This window comes from Phascolarctos cinereus, unplaced genomic scaffold (assembly GCF_003287225.1).
Source record: "Phascolarctos cinereus isolate Bilbo 61053 unplaced genomic scaffold, phaCin_HiC Scaffold_5;HRSCAF=322, whole genome shotgun sequence".
Classification (NCBI taxonomy): domain Eukaryota; kingdom Metazoa; phylum Chordata; class Mammalia; order Diprotodontia; family Phascolarctidae; genus Phascolarctos; species Phascolarctos cinereus.
The window spans coordinates 316673265-316689471 of NW_027555958.1; the positions used below are offsets into that span (position 1 = coordinate 316673265).

The window sequence follows — 16207 nt, forward strand, 5'->3', positions numbered from 1 at the left end:
GGACGCTACACGATACTGTGATTTCCTTGACTTCCACTAAGGCAGATATTACTAATATAGTATTTGACAGATGATTGAAGCACAATGCGCAGCTCCAGGAAACACAGCATGCCAAGTCGAGACAACCAAGCTAACGAACGCCCAGGGGAGCCGGAGCGCGCGCCACTTTACTATAGCCCCGCCTGCGCACGCGCATGAAGAAGGAACTGGGCCATGCACAAGGAGGTAGCTAAAGAACCTCCCGGGGTGGCACTCGCCGCTCCACTATGGCCCTGACTGCGCACGCGGAACTAAGAGGAACTGGGCTGTCTGTGCACGAGCAACGTCTCGGACTGACGGCGCGTGCAGCCCAGGACCCGGCAGTTAGTAACACAGCCTACTAACCCCAATTCAAAGGGTGAGAGTCCCGCCCCGCCTTTCCATAGCTCGTTTAGAGAGGTGGGTCTTGTGCAGAACCATTTAACCTCCTAATCCATAGCCCCTCCCTCCTACGTCCAAAAGCACGCACAGAAATAAACACGCAATTGTCATCAGAATGCGCCCTTTCCTACGCGTCATTTTCTCCCGGACCAGTAGGTGTCACCCTGAACTACCGAAGGCTAGGTCTGTGTTAGCATTCGAGGTTCCTGGTGGATATGCGCTATGGCTGCTGACAGGGGAGCGGTCGGGAGCCCCCCAAGAAGATCTGTTCCCACTAGCAGTCATGGGAGACACAGGTGCGTAAGGGGGAGGTGGGGGAGGGAGTCCAAAGACTGGCAGGCCGCAGGGTGCTAGAACGGGGGGGAAACTACAAATCCCAGCAGGCAAAGCGAAACGCGCCGTTAATCGTTCCCGAGCATGCGCGAAGCAGATTTGCTCGTAGGGCGTGCGATGTGTAACGAGCGGTTCTGCAGATCTCATGCAGTTCGTTTGTCCCGAACTGGAACGCGGCCTGACCTGGGCTTGTGTGCTTTTTGGCCTAGGGTGCTTTTAGATCATAGATCAAGAAAGTCATTAGGCCAATCCCCTCATTTTACAGATAGGTAAACTGAGGCCCGGACAGCGGATGTGACTTGTCCATGGTTAAAGAGTCAGTAAGTGGGCCAAGAGTGAAAAAAGAGGCCTCCTGACCCCTGGCCCAGTGATTTTTCCGTTATGCATGTGCACTTTATCACACTGAGGGTCACTTCCTGACACTCAATGGGATGCTGCTGTCATAATTTTTCACCACTGAGCCCTTTGGACCATGAATCAGAATCACCCAAATACATTACTTTATCGACAGGATATGGGTAGCTTTGTGACCTGCATATCAGTATTGTCTGAGTCAACATCAGCTTTTCCTGTGCCAAGGGTTTGATAAGCCAATGGCTGTGTTGTCAAATAGGTCATACTTTGACCGAGTCCTTAATGTGTTGAGTTCAGAGGTCTCAGCATTTCATTGATTTAAAAAACTGAAAGGGACCTCAGTTCAACCCCCTCATTTTGCAGATGCGAAAACTGAGGTCCAGAGAGGTTAAGTGATTTGACAGCGGGACTATGTCACACCTTCCCTTCTCTGTTCCTGCCCCACATTCCAATATACTACAGTAGCTCCCTATCACTTCCAGGATTAAATATAAAATCCTCTGTTTGGCATTCAAAACCTTTCATAACATCTCCCCCTTTCCAGTTTTTCTACACTTCGTACCTACCCCTGCTCTCACCCCAACTCTGTGATACGTGATGCTGGCATCCTTGCTGTTCCTGGACCAAGATACTCCATCTCTCAACTCTGGGCATTTTCATTGGCTATCCCCCCATGCCTGGAATGCTCTCCCTCCTTATTTCCACCTCCTGGCTTTCCCTCAAGTTCCATTTGAAATCTCACCTTTTACCAAAAGTCTTTCCCAATCTACCTTAATTCTAATCCCTTCTCTATGTTGATTATTTCCAATTTATCCTGAATATAGCTTGTTTGTATCTAGTTTTTTGCAAGATTGTGAACTCCTTCAGAGCAGGGATTGTCTTTTGCCATTCTTTGTATCTCCAGTGCTTAGCCCATTGCCTGGCACGTAGTAGGCACTTAATAAATGTTTATTTACTAAATGACTACAGGTTACTTTGTAAGCCTTTGAATTACAGAATCATTTTTTTCCCCACTTCAATAGAGATAAGATGCAGATTCCAGAAGAAAAGAAAAGTGTCTATTGTGACCTACCTATTAAGCAACAAAGAAGAAAACTTGTTCAGGCTGTGAAGGATAATCCGTTTCTTATTGTGACTGGAAGGACAGGAAGTGGTAAAACTACCCAACTCCCTAAATATCTTTATGAAGCAGGTAAATGTATTCTGAAATGTGTGATACATTTGATGAATAATACTAACAGTGATTATAGTGACTTCCCACCACACTTACCATATGTCTTCCAAACCCTACCTTAGGGCCCCAACTCCTTCCTCACTCTCAACAGATGACTTCTAATCCTCTACTAAGAATTTAGGGGTCTGGTCACTTACAAGAACTTCCAATAATCACCTCCTTGATTCTTCTAATCTCTTAGTGATCTCACCCATCCTCTTATTTCCTTTTGTCTTAGAAAAAGAGGTAACACTCTTTCTAAAACTAACCTCTACCATCACCTATCCCAGTAATCTCAGCTCCTCCAAGAATTTGCTTCATCAATTATTCTTTCTTATGAAACTTCAATCTCTTCTACTTTATTTGGTCTTTCCCCTCAGTGTGCACATAGGCTCAAGTCTTCTCATCCTAAAAAAATTGATGTTACCATCCTATCTCTTCCTCACCTTAACTGACAAATTGCTAGATAGAACAGTTGATATTTGCCATCTCTCTTTCTGTGCCACTTATTTACTCCCTTGCATACTGGCTTCCCTATTGGCTGATTGATGAACCTGCTGGCTACTTCTCAGTTTCTTTTACTGGCTTTTCATGTTCTTCTTGCCTCTTAAACACAGTTGTTTCCTAAGGTTTTCTCTTATGTTCTCTTTTCCTCTTTCTGTATTCTCCCTTGATGATGTATCTCATTCACATCTGTGACTTCAGGAATCACTTGTATGCAGGTGACTCCTAAATCCATAACTTAACATGTAACCTTCATAGAGCTCCATTCCTGCTTCTGTTTCCTCATTCTCCTGGACCTCTCTGCAGCCTTTGACACTGGTGATCATTCTGTCCTCCTTGACGCTCTTTTCTCTCTTGGTTTTCAGGATACCCCTCTCTCCTGGTTTTCCTCCTACCTGTGTACTTTCCCTGTCTCCCATGCCCTCTAACTGGAAGTGTCCCTGGGGGTTTTGTCCCGTACTCTCTTCTCTTCTCCTTCTGTGCTTCTTCACTTGGTGATGTCATCAGCTTCTGTGGATTTAATTACCATCTCTATGCTGGTGATTCTCAAATCTACCTTTCCTGCCCCAATTTCTTCGCTGACTTCCAAACTCACATCTCCAGATTCACGTCTTTCAGACGTCTTGAATTGGTTATCCAGTAAACGTCTTAAGCCCAATATGTCCAAAGTAGAACTCATTATACTTTCTCCTAAACCCTACCTAACTCCTGCCTTTCCTATTACTGTAGAGGGCAGCATCATCCTCTCGCAGCCTAGGAGTCGTGCTGTATTCCTCACTGTCTTTCACTTGCCATATCCAAACTCTGCTGATGTCATTTTTGCAACATCTCTTGAATCCAGCTCTTCTTTCCCTTGACACTGCCATCACTGTGGTGCAAGCCCTCATCGCCTCACACCTTGATTAGTGCAGTAGCCTTCTGGTGGGTCTGCCTGCTACAAGTCTCTCTCCACTCTATTCATCTTCCATTCAACCACTAAAATGATTTTCCCAAAATACCTGACCTACTCAGTAAACATCGGTGGCTTCTTATCGCTTCCAAGTGCAAATCCAAAATGCTCTGTTTGGCATTCAAGCCCTTCATAACCTAGCCCACTTGTGCCTTGCCAGCATTCTTACACCTTACTCCCTGACATGTAGTCTTTGCTCCAGTGGCATTGGCCTCCTGGGTGTTTCACAAACAAGAGACTTGGACAAGACTCTTAGCTCTGGGCATTCTCTCTAGCTATCTCTCTCCAAAGAGCCTGGAATGCTCTCTCCCTCTTCTACTCTTGACTACTAACCTTTAAATCTTGACTGCTTGACTACTTTCCTTTAAGGCCCGACTACAATGCTACTTTCTACAGGAAGCCTTCCCCAATACTTCTAAATTCTACTGCCTTCCCTCTGTTAATTATCTCCTGTTTCTCATGTATATAGCTTGCTTTGTGTGTATTTGTTTGCATGTTGTCTCCCCTGTTAGATTGTAAGCTTCTTGAGGACAGGGCCTGTCTTTTGCATCTTTTTGTATCCCTAGTGCTCAGCACAATGCCTGCATTTAATAAATGGTTATTGATTGATTCCAGCTAATTCCTAGACATAATTGTATATAATATAATATGTAATATACTTCCAGGGTCTTACCAGACATATCAAACTCAACATGTCTGAAACTAGATTCATTCTCCTACCCCCAAACCTTTCCAGATTCTTAAATTCTCCATTTCTCTTAATGATTAATTAACAATAATCTCAGTCTGGTATCTCAAGTCCTTTTTGATTCTTCCTTCTTCCATACTTAACGTCACCAATCAGTTACCAAATCTGACCGTTTCTTTCACTCCTCAATCTCTCATATCTGGCCCTTGCTCTTCCTTCCCCACTGTAGCCAGCCTAGTTCAGTCCTTCATATCTTTTTGCCTACGCCATTATAATAGCCTTTTAACTGATCTTCCTTTCTTCCCGGCTATTCGCCTTCCAGACTATACAATTACCATTGCCCAAGTGATCTTCCTAATGCATTACTATGCTTCTATCCCTCCTCAACTCAAAAACCTGATTCAGAGGTTCCACACTGCCCACTGAATAAAGCAGAAACTTGTGGTCCAAGGCTTTCCATAGCTGATTTCTAACCTGTCTGCCCAGCCCTATCTCATACTACTCCTTCCCCATATTCTGTTTCCATTAAAATGTACTACTCCCACCCCTTGTTCTCATCCTGTACCTTTGTTCGTGCTTTCTCTCAAGCCTGGAATGGATTGCCCAAACCTTTTCTCTTCTTTCAAGATTCAGCTCCTATGTATTTACTGAGACCACATTCTCCTTCCCACCCCTACTTCAAAGTGATCTCTCTACTTAAACAACATTTTTCCTGGCCTTCTCCTTTGCACTTAATTCCTCTACCATGTATCAAAGTGATTTGTGTACTTGTCCTTCCACTCATTAGGCTGTAAACTTTCTGAGACTTCTCAGATCAATTTTTGTTTCCCCAGTGCTATTCACATAGTAGGCACTTAACTAATTGCATCTTGAATTAAATCAATCTAATTTCATCCCCAACGAAATCTTTCAGTGTCAAAGATGAGCGTACTGCTTTTATTTAATGAGGCCCAGAGACATACAGATTGAACTTTGCTTAATTATATGTTTTATACTGCATGAGAGGTAAGTACATTTTGACATAGCTTAGAGTTGCCTTTCTTCAAGTCAACAAGCATTTATTAAGCACTGTGTGCCAGGTACTGTGCTAGAGCTACAAAGACAAGTAAAAACATGGTCCCTGCTCTCCAAGTGCCCCCATTCTAATGGGGAAGACAACATATAGATAACTGTATACATACAGAATATACATGGAACAAACCTGGGGAATTGCCAGAGGGAAGGCACTTGTGTATTGGGTGGAATTGGGAATGGCTTCTTGCATAGGTGTAGATTTGAGCTGAGACTTGAAGGAAAGCAGGGAAGCCCAGAGTCAGAGACAAGGAGGGAAGGCAGTCTGAGATGGGGGACAGCCGAGGAAAAGGCAAAGAGCAAAGAGACAGACTTCTGTGTTGGAGGAACAACAAGGCCAGTGTTAATAGATCATAAAATATGCAGAGGGGAGTAATTTCTTGCTACTTTTTGTCACAAAAAAAGTTAAACTAGTAGTCAGTGCCACAGCTCAAATCTGAAATAGTTATTGTTAGCAACAGTAACAAGTTTTTGGCCACAGAACAGGAGTGTCCAGTATGGTCCCTCCTGCACATGTGGTAAGTTGGTCACCCATCTTTGAGGACTTCATACTGATGATAGGAAATCAGGAAATACCAGCCTCTGTGACATGGTGATCTTCTGTGTTGGCATCTCTTGATTCCTCTTAATTCTAGTGCCTTCTTTCTGTTGATTATCTCCAATTTATCCTGAATATAGACTGTTTATTTTCTACCCATTTGCAAGTTGTCCTCCCCTATTAGACTTTGAGCTCCTGGAGGGCAGAGACCATCTTTTACCATTTTTTGCAACCTCAGTGCTTAGCACATTGCCTGGCATGTAGTAGGTGCTTAATGTTTACTGACTGACATTTGTGCAACTTGATGCCTTCTTTAGAGCATTCTCAGATACATAGACTTTGGTAGCATCAACTCTACCGTTACCTGATACTTTCAGTGATGAATTTGAGGAAACTGATGACGACGTTGACAAATGGCAAGGTGGCTTTGTCATAATTATCAATTTAAGCATTTCTTTCATCTTAGAAAACTTGTTTGACATATTTATATTATCCCCAGGGTTTAGAAACACTTGGTTTGCTCTCTAAACGATATAAAATGGAAGTGAAAAGATTCAAAGGAAAATTTAAAAGTATCCGCTTTCAATAAAAAGTGTCCATATTCAGTAATCTGTATTGCTGCCTTAAATGCAGTTTTAAAATTCTGATATATAACACTAAGTTGCAATATTGTCCTTTAAAAATAGCACAGTTTTTTCTTTTATAAAAATTAGGTAACAGTAATAGGAAGAAACAATTGTATGATTTTGGTTTTTTATCTTATTTTTGTTAGGGTTTTCAAAACATGGTACAATCGGTGTGACTCAGCCACGAAAAGTAGCTGCCATATCAGTTGCTCAAAGAGTTGCAGAAGAAATGAACTGCTCTTTGGGAAGCTTGGTAGGATACCAGGTTCGCTTTGATGACTGTAGCTCTCAGGTACGAATGCATCAGTGGTTCCCTATTACCTACCGAGTAAAGTTCAAACTCCTTAGCTACCATTCAAAGCTCTCTACATCTGGCGCCACACTCCCGTTTTTGCTTTATCTCATGTTATCCTCTGCTTATTTATTCTCTACTTTCTAGTCTCTGCTTTAGCCAAACTAGACTAATCACTGTTTCCCATATACACTTGGCATTTTGCTCTTTCCATGTCATTGTTTATGCTTTTTCCTGTACCTTAATGCCCTTCCACACTCTTCCTGTTGAATTTCTGCCTATTTTTTCTTTTCTTTTCTTTTTTAAGGCAATTTGGGTTAAGTGACTTGCCCAGGGTCACACAGCTAGTAAGTGTCAAGTGTTTGGTCTGAGGCCGGATGAATTTCTACCTATTTTTAAAACTCTACTCAAACACCACCTCCCAGAAGCTTCCTAGCTCACTACACAGGCTGTCAATCTATTTTCCTTCACTCTCACCACCATGTGATTGGTTCACCTTCTTTTGCAGTCATGGTTCTCTGATGACATCTTTTGTGTTCATTCTTAGTTCTTAGTAACATGTGGCAGCCTACTTACCCCCAGCATTGTGCTTCTCCATTTCCCATCAGGTGGCCTACAGCTTTAATTCACTGAAGACTAGAGTAGTCCATGATTCACAGATATGTACCATCTTAGATGGATATTGATGTTAAAGAGATACACCTTGGTGTTAGTAGAAGCTTAGGGTCATCAAAAGCTTTGTAAAAATTTCCAAAGGCATTCTTTCTCTTGCTCAGTTCTGGGCCCAACTCACCTTTTATCACATCCGTTCAAGATTTGGTAACTAATGGAGCAGCTCTATGGGCTGTCAGTCCAGTTGCTTATCTTAATTTGAACAATAGATATTATTCATCTATTTGGTTTTTCCTGTGTAAGTAGACAACTCTTTTGAGTGATTGTAGATTTTATTTAGATTTCATCTCTGTCCTGTCCCATTGCTTGATGCAAGCATAGCGTTACCCTCAAACGGAGCTCTCCTGAAGGATCTCTTAGATGAAGCAATGTGGTGCACTCTACAAGAACACTGTATTTAAAGCTAGAGGAACTGGGTTCAAATTCCACCTCTGCCACTTAATATGTATGTGACCTTGGGAAGTGACTTCATGTCTCTGAATCTCAGTTTCTTCTTTAAAGTTAGGGGATTGGACTAGATGACTTGTAAAGTCTCTTCTAGCTCTAGAGCTATAATCCCCAGTCTTTTCCATTTAGATTCTGTAATAGCTTCCATGATGGTGAAAAACACTTTTGGCAAGCATACGTCTTTCTCCAGTTTTTGGCTTTACTTGGCATTATTAATCAGAGAGCTGTCAAACCAATTTACCTCCATCGTTAAAACTTTCAAGGGATCATATGATTTTTGACACGTACTTGGAAGACTTATTGTAAGAAAAGCTTTAAGAGATAGCGTTGTGTCCTCAATCAAATGCCATTTTATAATTAACAAAAAGTAAGCATAGTGGGATCTTAAATTATCTACACCTTTCAGTCAATTACATGACTATGAAGATGTGATCTCCAGTAGAATATAATTTGTGAAAGCCTGTTTCCTTCTCATATCTTCGTTGATGACATCCAGGATATGTGGGTTGATTCTCATCGAGTTGGTAGAGATTGAAAAGTAAGTATGAGTGTCAGTCATTACTAATATTTTCTCTGTTGTCTTTTTTGGGCAATAATAAGGGCCAGGATGGGCATCTTCTGCTCTTTTAGTTTTCTTAAGAATCAGTCCTTTGATGCCCTCAACTAACCCAGAGTCACTTGCCTCCAGCCCAGAGCAGCTCCAGGTATACTTGGTCGAAGCCAGCTACCTTTTTCATCTTCTTTTTAAATGGTCATTTCTGCTTCTTCATTTGGCACATGGGCGACTGTGATGGCTGAGTCCAAATAAGGTGGCTCCATTGTCAGTAAGAGAGAGATTTTATTACAGAGACTTGGCAGATATGAGACATCGGTCCATGTATCCCCCTTCCAGTCTCATCCTCGAGTGCTTAGGTGGAATGGGCTCACTTGGGCCTGTAGCTACACTTTTGGTAAACTCATATTTCCCTCCATTGCTTCTCATAACTTTATCAGATAATACTGATCATAATCCTCAAACATCCTGTGAGATACAGTTTGGTAAAGTATGGGTTTGGAAACAGGACTTGTGGTCATCTCATCAGCTCTGCCACTTAACTGCCTGTCGACATTGGGCAAATCATTCAGCCTCTTGCGGCCTGTGTTTCCTCATCTAATCTCTAAGTTCTCTTCTATCTGTGTGATCCTGTGGTCCTGTGTATGATTTTACAAATGAGTTGCCCAGAATTGGTGTGGCCCTAGCTGTCATCTCTCCATTTTGACAAGGAGCTTTTTGATGAGTGCTTGGTGGCCAGAGTGGTTTCTGGGCTCTTTTGGTCTCATGTGACAATTAATTTACATGGGTTAAACTTCTTTTGGAAATGGTGATAGGCTAATAGATTAATGTCTGTTCTATTCATTTCTCATTATCATCAGCTTATTTAAATAGGACAGGTTGGAGTTGCCTCTATTGTGCACAATATATCTTTTTCATTGTTATTTTTTAGTCTTGGTTTTGATATTTGCTCTAGCCAATCTTTACTCTAACTGCCTACAGGCAGCTGATTTACACATCAATAACTAGCCTTTTCCTCTTTAGTTAAGATAATTTTTCTGTAATGTTACCTAAGGCTAATTGTGTCTAATATCTCTCAACTTCCTTCTTGGAGAGAGTATTCAAATATTCAAATGGATTTTATTGATTCTTATGGTTCCCTAAAAAATGTCGATATCAACCTATATCTGTTTATCTTGTGTGATCTTTGTTTCTGTGTTCCCATAAGTTTTCAGAATGTTGTAGATTTTCTTTGTTTTCTCCTGACATTGTGAAGCTACCAATGTTTCCAGAAGGCAGCTCTAGCACTGGGCTTGAAATCAGTTAAGACCTGTGTTTAAATCCAGCCTCAAACACTTACTAATTATGTCATGCTAGACAAATTTAACCTCTGTTTGCCTTAGTTTCCTCAACTCTAAAATGGAGATAATAATAACATCTACCTCCCAGCATTGTTTACCAAATGATATAATATTTGTGAAGCACTTAGCTTTAGCACAGTGCCTGGCGTGGAGTAGGTGTTTAATAAATGCTTATTTCCTTCCAGTGGAACAGACAGGCAGTATATATCAGTTTCATGGTATTGCTGATCTTTCGACAAGAGACTTCTGTGTAGTCTGTAAGGCTTTGGTCTCTCCCTTTTCTTCTAAACCATGTTTCTCAGTGTATTTTTTTGTTGTCTTCAATTTGTCCACCTTTACACTAAAGCCACCAAGTACTAAAGTATTAAAATTGATTTAATTTAGACAGTCTTAGCAAAATATTTATAGACTTTTGTATTTCCTCATCCTCTGCAAAAAATGTTGGTGCATAAGCTGCAAATATCATGGTGGTCTTTTTGCAGATGCTTATCTGGCATTCAGCATAAGGAGATGACCAAGCACATAAAGAAATGAGTTTTCTTGTTGATTTTGGATACACAAAAAAACCCAGCTCTGCTCTGCTGACTCTTTGTCCTTCCAAAGAGACTTATGAGCTGCCCTTTCTTTTAGCTACAACTCACTTTTATCTTCTGATTTCATTTATATAAATTCCTTGAGGGCAAGGACTATTTTATTCCCAGTATCTGGCGTGCCAGGCACATGATTGGAGCTTACAAAATGCTCGTAGACTGATAGTGAGAATGTCAAGATTTATATAATTCACTTTCTCTTTTTTTTTTCCTAAAGAAATCTCAGGTGACAATTATCTTTATTGTTCTCAAGATTCTCCAGTCTAAAACTTGTAGCTATAAGATTCCTTGACATAGAGGTCGTGCTTGTATTCTTAAAGCCAAATGAGTGAGATTTTTTCATATTTCTTTTTCTCTCTGGGGTCTAAGGTGGTTTTCTCTTTAGTGTTTAGCCCTAGGATTAGTTGTAATAGCCCATGTGGTATTGAGATTTCTCTAAATTTTATTTGAGATAAATAGGTAGCCCATGATTGTATGTGTAAGAGATATATGTAAAATGACTTCTAATAGGAATCCTGGAATTCTAATAGCTGCAGGGAGCTTTCCTCCTATTATAGCTTCTAGAGATTTCCTTCTTTCATCTCCTTTTGTTCACTGTAGATCCCCCTGCTGCCTGGCGTCTCACCCAGGCTGAGCTCTGACTTTTTACTTTGTCTCGCTGTTACTCCCTATGGAATTGGAGTTATGTGATGGGAGACACCCCAAACTCCCTTCATCCTTCTAACTCTCATTCTGCCTCCTCCTCCCTAAGGCCCTGCCTGGTTCCTTACTCATTTTCTTTTTTTCTTTTTTTGCAAGGCAGTTGGGGTTAAGTGACTTGCCCAGGGTCACACAGCTAGATAGTGTCTGAGGCCACATTTAAACTCAGGTCCTTTTAACTCCAAGGCCAGTGCTCTATCCACTGTGCCACCTAGCTGCCCCTCTTTATTCATTTTCAGCACTATCCTAGGTCTTCTCTCTTTTACTACTCTCTCTAGTACATCACCTCCTGAATCCTTGAAAATCCTACTTTTTTCTTGATAGTCACTGATATTATTATAATTCTATATCATACTGTTTTAAAATTGGTTTTTAAAAAATTTCTCAAATTTATTATTTATTTTTAACATTTTTTGAATTCCAAATTCTCTCCCTCCCTCCAGGCCCTCTCCCACCCACTAAGAAAGCAAACAATATGATATCAATTTTACATATGAAATCATGTAAAACATATTTCCATATTAGCTGTGTTGCAAATAAAAAAAGGCAAAAAAAATGAAGTGAGAAAATTATACTTCCATTTGCTCTCAGAGTTCATCAGTTCTCTCTCTGGAGGTAGATAGCATTTTTCCTCATGAGTCCTTCAGAATTGACTTGGATCATTGTACTGATCAGAGTAGCTAAGTCTTTCACAGTTGATCATTGTACTGTGCACAATATTCTCCTGGTTCTGCTCACTTCACTTTGCATCAGTTCATAGGTCTTCCCAAGTTTTTTCTGAATCTACCCCTTTCATCGTTTCTTATAGCACAGTGGTATTTCATCACAATTATATACCAGTTGTTTAGCCATTTCCCACTTGATGAGCATTCCCTCAATTTCCAATTCTTTGCCACTACAAAAAAGATCTCATTTTGAAATTGTTATGACTGATTAACTTTAATTTCATTTCTGTGGCAGAAACTGTTGGAGTGAAAATTTTGGAGGGGCTAGAAGTGTTGTTTAATGTTATATCTAAAATGTCTGCGGCACTAACTTGCTTTATGTATTATGCTGTTTAACCCTCAGGATACAGCAATCAAATACATGACTGATGGATGTCTACTAAGACATATGATGGTTGACCCAGACCTTACCAAATTCAGTGTCATTATTTTGGATGAAGCCCATGAGAGAACTCTAACAACAGTAGGTATTATTATTATTGAGTGTCTTGTTACCAAATACCATGAAATTTGTGTTTAGTTTTGAGGAAATGAGGTGTTTTTCTTCATTCACCTTTTATCCTTGTATTAATTGTTTCCTTATATCTATAGAAATCAGTGTCCTTCTGTGGATTGTTTGTTCTCTCCATTTTTACTAGTTACTGGTAGGAATATGTTTGAAATAAATTGTCTTTTTAGGAACAGGCATGTGTTTTGATGGTGACTTTTCTTTTAGGACATCTTATTTGGTTTGCTGAAGAAATTGTTTCAGGAGAAGTCGCCTAACAGGAAGGAGCATCTGAAGGTGGTGGTGATGTCAGCTACAATAGAGTTGGTTGGACTCTCCGCCTTCTTTGGAAATTGTCCAGTAGTTGATATTCCTGGAAAGATTTTTCCAGTCAGAGAGATATTCTGCAACTTGATTGGCCCAAAAGACAAAGAAAACTCTTCATATGTTAATGCGGTATACTTAGAACACTTATTTCTTTGTTTTCAAATCACATTTGTGGTTAGTGGAGTAACCTAGACATTCAGCTGCATCCTTTGCTACTTTTGATGATTCTTTTCTAGTGCCGTCTCATTTTCTGTAGCTCGTTTTCATTCATTAATTCAACAAACATTTATTAAGCACCTGCTACATACCAGGCTCTGTGCTGGGAATACAAAGACAAAAACCTTGGTCCTAGGAAGCTTATATTCTGCTGGGGGGTAAACAACAAGAACACGGATAAACAAATACAAAATATATCTGAGTAAATACAAAGTACTATCTTGAGGTAAGAGCATTAACAACTGGAAGATCAGAATAGGCCTGATTGGGAAGTGGAAGCTGAGCTGAGTTTAGAAGGAAACTAGGGATTCTAAGAGTCAGAGGTGAGGAGGGGATGTATTCCAGTCATGAATAGCCCATGCAGAGGCACATATGTGGCCTTCTAGGTGCAGCCTTTTGACTGAGTCCAAGTTTTACAGAACAGATCCTTTTATTAAGGAGATTTATTCTATGAAGTTTTTGGATTCAGTCAGAGGGCCACACTTGAAGACCTAGAGGGTATAGACCGTAGATCTAGATTTTCTTGCTAAGGAGGCAGTGCATTAATGGAATTTTCCCACAAGGGCAAGCGAAATCTAATGAGGAAAAACAGATGAGAACAATCCAATATTGCCTTCTATGTCAGATCCCTTTGCAGATGAAATGTTGTATACAGGACAGCTTTACCTGGGATAAGTTGGATTTTTTGTGGAGCAAAGGGATAATCCCTGATTGCCCTAGGCTGATGCAACTTTTGCTTCTTGTTTTCTCTAGGTTGTAAAAGTGACTATAGAAATCCATTTGAATGAATCGGCTGGAGACATCTTGGTATTTCTGACAGGTGAGGATTCCCCTTCATGTTCTCATTTCTTACTGCATGTAAAGAGCAGCAGTGAGGCATGTAATGAGTCAGGAGATCTAGGGAGCTTTGCCATAGCCTTTGTCAAATGAGCTAAATTTAGTTTTGCGTGCCTGTGTGTAAAAACTCTGTACCAACAACACTGCCACCTGTATGTATGGCAGAAGAATCTGAAAATAATGCTAATTATTTATTATTTATTTGTATAATTATAAAAATAATGTTTGAACTTAGTGGAGATGGACCTATGATCAGTCCTTTTGTACTGTTTTGTCCCCATCATTTGACAGACTTCCAGGCAGGCCTGAATGGCCACAGCATCCCAGAGCTCTATCCCAGCAGCAACTTTCTTCTTGCCATGGTGGGATGTTGCTGTGCTGAGGCCCTTTGTGACTCCTGGATGTGATGTGACAAATGTGTGGTTCACAGAATCACTTATGGCAGCTCTTTGGAGTTTAAAATTAGAACAGTTAAAATTCCAAACTAGGGTAACTATTGAGCATCCTGTTAACAGGAATGAGTCATTTTATTGTCTCGCCTCCTACTCCTGACTTGTCCTAATGTCAGAAATGAGGCAGGCTAAGGATCTGTTCTTCTTAGGGAGCCTCAGACAGCCTGAGAGAGGCAGTTGCTCTTGGACTGACTTCTCTGTCCATTCAGTTCAATTCAGCAACCATTTGTTAGATGCCTACTATATATAAAGGCCCATCTATATATATTGGCCCTTTTCATCACCCTATCATCTTACTCCAAGTAATGTATTAATAAATTATAAGGGATGGGGAGAATAGTGAGGGGGAATGGATAGTCATAGTAATGCAAAAAAAAAGAAAACAAAAGAATGTCGATGAAACATTTAAAAATATGCAGAACAAAGTAGATGGAGATTCAGAAGGGATCACAAACAAGCAGGGCAGAGTGAGTACTACTGTTTTTAAATTTATGATATACTTTTTTTTAAAAAGCTATACTTAAAAAAAGAATCACACACCTCCCTCTTAAAAGAAGGTCACATTGGGGCAGCTAGGTGGCGCAGTGGATAGAGCACCAGCCCTGAAGTCAGGAGGACCTGAGTTCAAATCCGGCCCCAGACCAAACACTTGACACGTACTAGCTGTGTGACCCTGGGCAAGTCACTTAACCCCAATTGCCTAAAAGCAAAAAAAAAAAAGAAGAAGAAGGTCACATTTCATAATCACTCATTTACTCTTACTTACATTTACTCATTCCTCACTCTTAAAAGAGGGTCACATTTCATAATCTGTCCACTTTTTCTGGTCTTTGTATGTGGAAATGTTGATGTTTGTCAAGTTTGTAATAAAAAAAAGAGAAAAAAAACAACACAATCTGAGGGGAGAAAATTCAAGAGGTTTAGAGTTATGAGCTTAATTTTTTTCACTGTGAGATTTCTATTCTTAATCCTTTGGAAATTTTAGGGACTTATCTAAGTTAAGCTAGTTATAGGTATAGGTATTGGTATAGCCAGGATTAAAACTCAGGTCTTCTCACCCCTGGTCCAGTAGGTGTTCTTTCATAGCCCCTTGCTGCCTCTCCTGTCCCTTGTGAGGATCTTTATTAACTTATTTTACTAATTTTTAATTGCAAATTTAATGGTCTCAACCCAGACAAAATGAGGATTAAAACCGCAATCCAAACTATATTTTGAAAGAAGCATTTTAAAATTTTTTTATTAATATTTCTTGGGTTTTTCTTGTTAAATCATTTTTCAGTTGTGCCCAACACTCTGTAACCCCATTGGAGTTTTCTTGGTACAGTTACTGGAGTGCTTTGTCATTTCCTTCTCCAGCTCATTTTACAGATGAGGAAACTGAGGCAAACAGGGTTAAGTGATGAGTCTTCCTGACTCCAAGCCTAGCACTATATCCACTGCATCACCTAGTGACCCCTGTCTTTTGTTTTCCATCAGCTTAATTTCTGAATAACATTCCTTCCCCATCTCTTCCTCCAAATATAACAAAGAATAATAAACAAAAGGGAAAAAAAGCATTTCAGCAAATTTAACCAACACATCAACTCAGTCTGACAGGATCTGCTACATTACACACCTATCCCTCTACAAAGAAAGGAGATCTGTTTTCTCACCTCTTTGTTGGAGCACACTTGATCCTTATAACTATACAGTTTCACTTAAAAATAATAGATTTTCACAAAATGATAGTTCATCTATTGTGTCCCTTCTCACCTTAGCTGGATACTTTTATGAAGTTCTGTTGTTGTTTGTATAGCCTAAATTTGAAAGAACAACAACAATAATCGCTAGCATTTATATAGTGTTTTAAAGCTTGCTAAGCAGGGGCTGCTCGG

The 16207-nt window shown here is 40.2% G+C and overlaps 1 protein-coding gene across 1 annotated transcript in view; it reads left to right on the forward strand.

Annotated features, from left to right (window-relative positions):
* The first annotated feature begins 538 nt into the window (after positions 1-538).
* The window catches only part of DHX40 (DEAH-box helicase 40), a 49915-nt gene continuing 34246 nt past the window's right edge, over positions 539-16207 (forward strand). Inside the window, exons 1-6 of the mRNA XM_020991952.2 lie at positions 539-716; positions 2130-2299; positions 6843-6988; positions 12358-12477; positions 12730-12957; positions 13798-13864. Coding sequence (XP_020847611.1) covers positions 643-716; positions 2130-2299; positions 6843-6988; positions 12358-12477; positions 12730-12957; positions 13798-13864 — 805 coding nt within the window. The 5' untranslated portion in view covers positions 539-642. The remainder of the gene's footprint in view (positions 717-2129; positions 2300-6842; positions 6989-12357; positions 12478-12729; positions 12958-13797; positions 13865-16207) is intronic.